Genomic DNA, 10,066 nt, shown 5'->3' on the forward strand with positions numbered 1-10,066 from the left:
GTGTTAAGGAGAGGCAACAAGAGATAACAGTTGCACTGGGACTCTGGGAGTCGGAATAATGCAAACCGAGGCACCTACACCTAAAATTAAGCAAACATGGTTTAAAATGCAGATTGGTGCAACCAAAAATCAGGTGCATCTTGAATTGGAGGGAGGTCAAGAGCTGATCTTTCAAGGCATTGGTTGTTGTTGAGTACTCGATTGCCATTCATCATCGTGCTTCGACATGATCAATACTGACACCAACACCAAGACTGCCGACCCTAGTGCATTTGTGGCCCAGAAAATGGCCTGAAAAAGTATCCTTTCGTGGGAAAGAAGATCATCTAGGGGATTTGGATACGGCGAAGGAAATAAATCTTTTCCTTGCCTGTCACAACAACAACAAAAAAATCCATTGGCATAGCCATTGTAACTATCTAGAAGTACGGCATAATTATAGATAGTTGACACGTGAATACAGATCCCAGATTCTTTTTTACACAGCTTTGATGTTTTGGTCAGTTCTATAAATTAGGGGACTGAAGCTACTAATAACAGAACCTGGGTTTGATGTTTTTGGACAGCTTCTTCTTCTTTTTCCTCTCAGCTTTTGGGGTTTTGGTCTTGCGAGCTTCTCTCTTCTATTCTTTCACTTTCTTCTTGTTCTCTTTTCGAGCTGCTTTTTTATCTGCAGGGATTACTGTCTCCCTTGTACCCTCCTTCCTAGTATCATATGGCTCTAATCCTTCTGAATCATCATCATTGTTCTCCTCCTCCTTGTCATGTTCATCTGTTCCAGATTCGGTTCCGAAGTTGTTCGTCTGTCCAGTAGAGGTATCATTTGATAACTGTTTTGGAGCTGGGGAAAGATAAAGCAAACCTACGGTGTCCGGGCCCCATAGAATGTCCGACTGAAAAGACACGAGATAAGAGTTGCAAGGTTTTCAAATTTCTTCTTAACCTTGAAAATGAACTTGATGCGAGATTATTTACCTCCACAGAGATCAGCCTGGACATCGCATCTCTCCAAACCAAAATTTCCCGTTGAACCTGTAACCATTGTAAATCCATTAAGACAGACGATGCTTTCTACCCGTTTAGGGGGTTAGAACATGACAATACGGATGATGGAGAATCAATCAAACCTCTTCTAAATAAGAATGCACAGATTCATCAGTAATAGATGAATCTACTATAAAATCGAACAGTTCTCGTGCGCTCAAAACTTTGACACCATTCTTTCTGAAAAAATCCTGCAGAATACCATTTGGTTGATATCATCAGTTTGTTTAAAGATAAAATCTAAGGGAACATTACTAGCTGCATAATTGTAACATAAACCAACTTACAGAAACGTGTTTGCAATCTAAACGTAAGAAGTATGAGGCAAGAGGGTGGTCAAGGTCCACAGATTCGGAAACATCAATAACGTGCAAGCTACCCTGCAGAGAAATCACAAAAAGTTGCTTGATGATTAAGAAAAAAAAATTAAAAAAAAAAGATCAATGGAACATAGGGTATTGGACTCACCTCGTAATAGAGTATACTATACTCGCTCAAGTCTCCATGCATCAGGTTGCACTTTTGGTATAAATTTCGCATCACCATAATCATCTGATCATTCATGAAGAATACAAACTTAATTTTACATCATCTCCGGTGGCAATAAGATAGCAACAAAAACAGTGAAACGCAGTCAATTTTGTCTGCTGCTGTACTCTGAAGAGCAATATTCTTTCTACAATTTCCAAGGATGTTGACGCACCTGTACATAGCATTCACCCATCTTGTCTTCAGATAGATTTGCATCCTTGAGACAAGGAGCAGCTCTCCCTGATTTTCCTGTAAATTAATTTTTTCAAATTAAATCTCCAGAAACACTTAAACCGTTTGACGAGACGAGAATCATATGCATTTGACTCTTCAATTAAACAAAGTGGGTGGAAGAAAGGTTACCCCTCAAGGACTTCATTCAGATATTAACTCAACGAGGAATTTAAGAATAAGAAATCGTACCTATAAATTCGATAACCAAAACATGAAGCCTCAAAAATATTGGAGTTGGGCACCTGATCCCTGCTGCCTTTAGCCTGGATTCAGAACATAGAGAGCTTTAACATGTAACATCACAAATTCTGAACTGCGATCACATTTTCACATTTACTAAGACAAGATTTTCTTTTCCCTATTAAGCATGCAATATTAGGCCTCACAATTACGATTCTCAAGAGATCAAGTTTATAACTCAATATTTCAAGTCAAAGGCACAGGAAAACCTACTACACATCATTTTTTATAGGCTATAAAAAGTGCCTCTGTCCAACAACCATATCACAGCAAAAATTTGGTGAGCAAGGGCTGCTTTACCTCATAAGGTTCCTCATTTCATTTTCTGCCCAAGTCTTAGGCATTTGCCTGGGATTGTGCTTCAAGTATCCACGCCGAAAACAATAATCCCCTTGTATATAACGATCCCCATCCCTGAAGTGGCAATGTAAAAAATCACATCATCATCATCATCATAAATTTCTTATCACTCTTCCATAAATCACAAAAAGTTGAAGTTTAGTAAACAAATAATAATAATGAGTTAAACTTTACTTCAAAATTCGAACAAATATCTTCAGTTTACGACATTTTTGGGCCCAAGAATTTTCTCTTTTTCTTTTGGTTAATCAATTAAAATCGATTGTGGCACAGGACTCATGATTAAGTGAAAACAAGCTGAAAAGATGAGTGGACTTACTTGAATGCTGGAACTGAAGTTTTATAGACCTTTACTGCAAATTCTTGACCATCATCTTTTGTCGCATGATAAACATTGGCCTGTCAATAAAAAGGATCACGAACGGTTTTACAAGGAGAAGAACTTCATTGAAAATATCAGAAAAAAGAAATAGTAAATGACACCTACTTCTTTCCCAGTAGAAATGCAGCCATTTAGGTCAAATATACCAGGATTCAGCATTTTGAACAACACCATACGAGTTCTTGGATCAATATCCTGTTAATTTAAACAAATCCAAACGAAACGTTAGATCTGATATAGGCTGAAAGAGTTAAGCAGAAATAGCAAAGTTAACCTTCAGGATATATTTGTTTCCTGGGTAACAATGACATTTGAAACATAGTAAAGTTTATCTTCAGGACATTTGAACATTAATAGAGTTAATCAGACATACGCGTGTCCTAGTTACACAGGTTATTTTGAATAGCAAAAAATAAATTTCAATATGGCAAAACAACACAAAATAGAAGAATTACATGAAACCAATGAAAGCCCTAACCTGTTCAACATTAGCACGGTCTCTCTTGTCAGTGGTTTTAGTATTACCGGTGAGACTTTGACGATTAGCAGTTGTAGCAGAAATGGGCATGCTCCTATTTTCCTTGTCTTCCCACTCCTAGACTCAGAAATTATGAACAGGGTGTTAGTCCTCAAGGAAGTTGGGGGAGTTGGGTGTAGTTGTGTTTTTTCCCATTAGTCGTGAGGGAGTTCGAGTGAGTCTCTCAAAATTCCCGTTAATCGTGTAGAGTTTAGAAGAGTCTCCCCAACTCCCTAGAAAACCCCGTTAGTCGTGGGGGAGTTCGAAAGAAACTCTTAAACTCCCTGTTAGTGGTAAAAATTAGAATGATCGGGAGTTTGTTTTTTTTGGGGAGTTCTGGGGTGTTCTAGGGAGTTTATAGTGTATTTTTCCCTCACTCCAAATATCTCAAAAAAGTAGAGATTTTGGGAGAGTCTCTCAAACTCCCTACACTCAACACACCAAACTCTCTCAAACTCCCTATACTCTCTTACACTCCCTCCAAATCCCCAAGATTCAAAATACATTAAACTCCCTCCAACTCACTCGTGGACTAACCCCCTGGAAGAGAACAAAACGTCACGACCACAGTCAAAGCAAAATTTCAAGGAAATAAATCCAAATCCAGCTGAACTGGAGTAGATTATGATACATTAAACTGAAACCCTAACTTTATCCATCAAAAATTTCACCAAACTCACTAAAAATCAACTCAATCCTGTGTAATCACAAAATTCTAGCTGAACCAAAGTAAATTATGAAAAAATGAACTAAAACCCTAACTTTATTCATCAAAAAAATTCACCCAATTTTCTTTTTCCATACTTTATCCACCAAATTCAAAGCAATTCAATCCTTAACCATCAAAATCAAACAAAATTTGAGTACCTCTAACGATGAAGGCCGAAGATGTCCGATGAACTTCTGGTTTCGATTAAAGAGGGGCTGAAGAGGTCTTGATAGAAGATGACCTCCATGAGCATTAGGTCTTCTAGAGTAGAGATGAATTGCAGCTCCATCATCTTTAGAAGAGTCCAACAAATCTAAAGCCTCTTCAATTCCAGTTTCTGAAAATTCTTCCCAATACATTTTAGGGTTTCTTTTACCAGCTACTTCAGGGCTTCTTCGGGAGTAAATGTCGTTGATGAGGATTCATAAACCTATGCAGAGGTGAAAGTAGAACGAGAAACTGCGAGGTGTTTGGGGTTTTTTCCTTGTAACGGGGTATATGTATAGATTCCATTTTTTTTTCTTTTTTTTTTCTTTTGAAAGTAGAATTCTTTTATTCTTTTAAATTTCTTTAAATTCCACACTATGCTGCAAAAAAAAAAAAAATTAAAGAATAACGGCCCCCTAGCTCAGTTAGTCATCCCGTTCCCCAAATGGCGTAATATTACAGGAATTAACATGGAAGATAGTGTTAGCTTGCCCCCCTCCCGCTTCGGCTCCCTTGGCTAGGTCACCCATGAGACTCGCTGGTAGGTTTGCACGGCAACATGTTCGACTTATGTGGTAGTATGTTGTTGGAGCTTAACTTGTTAGGCTTCCAACTAGTTAATGTAATGTTTTTTATCCAATAATAATACAAGTTAAGAATAAAAAAGAAAGAATAGAAAAGGAATCTATACATATACCCCGTTACAAGGAAAAAAAACCCAAACACCTCGTAGAGTAATAGAGTCAAACATGCTCAAGATTATTTTTTGGCTATTACTATTAATGGGCTTAATCAAACAATTGGGGCCAGACAGTTTCGTTCTGTGGTAAGCTATAGGCTCGGGATCCCCCTCTTTGAGGATGGATATTTGTGTTCTTGCTGTGGTAAAGGTATGGATATTTTTGGGGATCATGCCTTGCACTGCAACAAAGGGGTTGGGCTCAAATATAGGCATGTTATCGTGCGGGTGTTTCAGATAGAAAGGAGGTGGATTTAGGGCTCATTGATGATAATGGTGCGGCTTTACGACCTGAAGATATCTTTGTGTATGGTTGGGATAATGGTCAGGACATGTGCTTGGATGTTACGGGTGTGTCCCCCTTCACAGGTGACTGGGAGCGTAATTTTGTTCTTGGTCGGGCAACTGATAATGCGGTTGCTAAAAAAAAGGGCTAAGTACCTTGAGATATGTACAAGTCAGAGGCTGGGGTTTGGTGTTCTCGCCTTTTCTACCCTAGACGGGTTAGGAAGTGATACTGTGGAGTTCGTGAAAAGGCTGCGAAATTACATGTCATGTCATTATGAGAATGTTACTGTTGGATAGTTCATTTTCATAAGATAGGTGTTGTTATCCAAAAAGGGATTGGAGCCCAGCTTGTTTCCAGGCTTCCATCCAATGCTTGTAAACTTCTTTCCGTCGATGATGATTGATAAAGTTTTCTTTAAAAAAAAAATCGCTTTAGCCTGTAGGAATACCAGATGTAGAAATCAAGAACGGGCCCCTAGCTTAGCTGGTCATCCCCGTTCCCCAAAGTTTCATGCGTTCCAGGAGATCCCAGACTCGAGTCCTCAATGGCGTAATTGCGAAATTAACATGGAAGGTAGAGTTAGTTTTCCCCCCTTGTGACACAATCTGAGCCCCCATCCGCTTCGGCTCCTTTGGCTAGGTTACCCATGAGACTCGCTGGTAGGCTAGCCCATCAACCTATTCAATTAATGTAGTAGTATGTCGTTGGAGCTTAGCTTGTTAGGCTTCCAGCTAGTTTCATATAATAATCGTTATCCTTCTAAAAATTGTTTTCAAATTTTATCCCCAAACCAGCTTCACCGACTTCTTTTATTTTAAAAGGAAAAAAAAAAAGAAAAACTTCACCGACTTCTTTTACTTCAAAAATTAATTTTGTTAACGACACAATATTGAAAAATTAACTTTATACCCAAAATTATAAGTGTGACCATTATTTATGAGTATCGTCGCATTGTTCACCTGCATCTGCTCCTTACCAAAAACACAGGAGAAATTAACTTTTCATGAGTGTCATTGAGTAAAACCAATTTTCATAATTTGGTAACTATCAAGTTTATTGCCAAGATTTGCAATCTGGAAAAAAAAAGATCAATCATTCCTAAAAATCGATACCATAAACCACCTGACTTTAAGTTGGTGCCAAAATCCCGACAAACTCTCTTTACAAGCTCGTAGTCAAGAAAAAGGTATTGCACAGTATCATTACCATGCACGCGGAGAAAATAGGTATTGCATAGTATCATTACATTGTCTCGAATGATAAAAATAATCAGTAAATAGGTAACTCGGTCTTCACATATCTTTGTTGATGAAACCTCACAGATATCTTTAATGTTTTTCAATTTTTAATTTTTAAGGGTTATTCTATGAATTCTCAACTCCATGCTCTAGTGCTTTCTCATTTTTATTGACAATATTATTATTAGCGGGATTGGCAATATTCTAAGTAACGCTAGTGATCGTGCTGTATTATTATTTCATATGTGGTAAGTTTGTTATTAGAGGAATTGGAATTATTATTATTAGAAGGATTTTCCAAATCATAAATACCATGGGATCTCATGCAATATGAATTAGTATACTATATTATACATGGAGAGATCGATGTTATGCATAATATACATGGTTGGTTGCATAGATTGTGGTATGAACTACAAAATCGAGTTCTTTTCTCCGAAATGCCATATTTAATGTTGTATCGAGTGCTTGGTTAAAAAGGTATTATCTTCTTTGTTGTAATGTTCTTCTCAAAATGAGAGAAGAAACTGTTTCCGTTGAGTACCCCTTTGGAATGATGTTCAAACTCGTTTTCGCTTCATTTCAGTTATCGGATGCAATGGTGTATGAAGATATTCGGTTTTTGTAGATTAAGGCTTAACAAAATCTACATTAATTTTTAAGAAAATTGTATTTAATTACTCTATGTATATTTCTATGAGGCTAATAGGCGTATGCCATTTCGTTGGCATCCCGTTTGATGTAAGAATACTTATAACTGTTCTAAAATCTTTAGAGAGACTTTTAATATCCTCAAGATAACTTCATTTACAAAACACAATATTGAAAAAGTAATTTTATACCCAAACTTATAAGTGTGACCATTATTTATGAGTATAGTTACATTATTTATGAGTATAGTCACATTGAAACATAGTAAAGTTAATATTCGGGACATTTGAACATTAATAGAGTTAATCATACATACGCGTATCCTCGTTACACAGGTTATTTTGAATAACTAATAATAAATTTCAATATGGCAAAAGAACACAAAATAGAAGAATTACATGAAACCAATGAAAATCGTAACCTGTTCAACAGTAGCACGGTCTCTCTTGTCGGTGGTTTTAGTTTTACGGGTGAGACTTTGAAGATTAGCAGTTGTAGCAGAATTGGGCATGCTCCTATTTTCCTTGTCTTCCCACTCCTAGAATCACAAATTATTATAACCCACGGTAAAAGCAATTGCAAGAAAATAAATCCAAATCCAGATGAACTGGAGTAGATTATGATAAATTAAACTGAGACCCTAACTTTATTCATAAAAAATTTCACCAAATTCACTAAAAATCAACTCAATCCTGTGTAATCACAAAATTCCAGCTGAACTAGAGTAAATTATGGAAAAATGAACTAAAACTCAACTTTATTCATCAAAAAAAATCACCCAATTTTCTTTTTCCATACTTTATTCACCAAATTCAAATCAATTCAATCCTTAACCATCGAAATTAAACAAACTTTAAGTACCTCTAACGGTGAAGGCCGAAGATGTCCGGTGAACTTTTGGCTTCTATTCAAGAGGGGCTGAAGAGGTCTTGAAAGAAGATGACCTCCATGAGCATTAGGTCTTCTAGAGTAGAGATGAATTGCAGCTCCATTATCTTTAGAAGAGTCCAACAAATCTAAGGCCTCTCCAATTTCAGTTTCTGAAAATTCTTCCAAATACATTTTAGGGTTTCTTGTACCAGCTGCTTTAGGGCTTCTTCGGGAGTAAATGTTGTTGATGATGAGGATTCGTGTGTGAAAGTAGATGGAAAATGAGAGGATTCATAAACCCTAAGCCGAGGTGAAAGTAGAACGAGAAACTGCGAGGTGTTTGGGGTTTTTTCCTTGTAACGGGGTATATGTATAGATTCCTTTTCTCTTTTTTTTTTCTTTTGAAAGTAGAACTATTTTATTATTCTTTTAAATTTCTTTAAATTCCACACTCCTCTACAAAAAAAAAGAAAAAACTTTAAGAATAAAAAAGAAAGAATAGAAAAGGAATCTATACATATACCCCCGTTACAAGGAAAAAAAACCCAAACACGTCGTAGAGTAATAGAGTCAAACATGCTCAAGATTACTCGTTGGCTATTCCTACTGATGGGCTTAATAAAATAATTAGGGCCAAGACAGTTTCGTTCCGTGGTAAGCTATAGGCTCGGGATCCCCCTCTTTGAGGATGGAGATTTGTGTTCTTATTGTGGTAAAGGCATGTATATTTTTTGGGATCATGCCTTGCACTGCAACAAAGGGGTTGGGCTAAAATATAGGCATGAACTTGTCCGTGATACCTACGCGGACATTTATTATCGTGCGTGTGTTTCAGCTAGAAAGGAGGTGCATTTAGGGCTCCTTGCTGATAATGGTGCGGCTTTATGGTGTCGTTTTAAAAGAACCTACAACTTAGACCTGCAAGTATACAGGGTCAGTTGTAGTGAGTGAGGTAAGAAGGGGTTTTTCCTCAGGGACAAGGAGGGTGTAATGCTATATCTTTGTGTTTTCCTAACTAATTTCCTAAAGTGGCGGTGACAAGAGCTAAACAATGGGAAGTATACTAGGGCCTTTGAGTCCACCAATAATTTACATTACTTGTTCTGATCCTAACATTAACCTTGTCCTTACAACTGATAATGAAAGGGATGTCAATCCTCTATATATCTAAGGTCAATCTGATATGGATGATTCAATCACAACTAAGATAATCCTCCTAAGCATTAACTGTCTTTTCAAGGTACAGCTAATCAAAAGGTTCATATATACTGTTAAGTATGAGTTGCAGTTCTACAACACTGAATAAATCTAACTACAATGGATGCATTACATACACTGTGAAAGTTAAGTGTTGATGTCCTAAGACTAAATTCCATCCTAAACAATTAAGCATAACAAGGTTATTATCATGAACATGAACAACAAATAACAAATTAGGGTTTCATCTAACCCTAGCAGAACAACTTAGAACATGAACTGTGTATTAAAATTAGAATTGAAACAAAAAAAGTAAAAACCTAAAACTAACACTATTGGTGCTCTGGCTAGCCCAGGCATACCCCAACAACACTAACCCCCATCTCTATTTATACCCCAAAATACAAAATTAAGGTTCTTACAAATCCCCAAATGGAAACAGTAAACTAGGGTTACAATTTTTACTTGATTGGATGGGATAATCCTTACCTATAGCGTCGACCCAGTCTTTCTCTGTTCTTCCTGCTCCCTCTCCTGTCTTCAATCACTTTTATAGACTCACCTATTTTACCAATTTCCCACCTAGGGTTTCAGAGATGGATAGAGGGGAAATTGGTGAAATAAGTGGATAGAGATATAGGGTAAGGTGGTGTTTCGTTAGAGTGGTTATGGAAGTCGTAGGGTGGCTGTGGCAGAGATGGTGGTGATGGCAGAGGTGGTGTCTGCGGCAGAGACAGGGTATGGGAGTGGAGAAGAAAGAGAAAGTCGATGTGTTTAGGGGTTAGGGTGTGTTTGGGTCGACCTCTATTTTGGGTGTACATGAGTTTGGTGTTTGGGTGTTGAGCGGGAGTAGCGAAC

At 37.3% G+C, this 10,066-nt stretch overlaps 1 protein-coding gene across 1 annotated transcript; it reads right to left on the bottom strand.

The window, feature by feature from the left end:
* Window positions 1-623: 623 nt before the first annotated feature.
* LOC113326259 (serine/threonine-protein kinase rio1-like) lies at window positions 624-8,231 on the bottom strand. The gene is made up of 12 exons (XM_026574021.1): window positions 8,003-8,231; window positions 7,563-7,679; window positions 2,897-2,986; window positions 2,729-2,808; window positions 2,350-2,463; window positions 1,999-2,072; window positions 1,748-1,824; window positions 1,513-1,596; window positions 1,332-1,424; window positions 1,128-1,235; window positions 976-1,032; window positions 624-893 (listed from the first exon to the last, which is right to left on the bottom strand). Exons 1-12 carry the CDS (start codon window positions 8,201-8,203, stop codon window positions 624-626), a joined length of 1,365 nt encoding a protein of 454 aa, XP_026429806.1. The 5' UTR covers window positions 8,204-8,231.
* Between the last annotated feature and the right edge of the window lie 1,835 nt (window positions 8,232-10,066).

The sequence above is a fragment of the Papaver somniferum genome, unplaced genomic scaffold (genome assembly GCF_003573695.1).
Source record: "Papaver somniferum cultivar HN1 unplaced genomic scaffold, ASM357369v1 unplaced-scaffold_10, whole genome shotgun sequence".
NCBI lineage: Eukaryota > Viridiplantae > Streptophyta > Magnoliopsida > Ranunculales > Papaveraceae > Papaver > Papaver somniferum.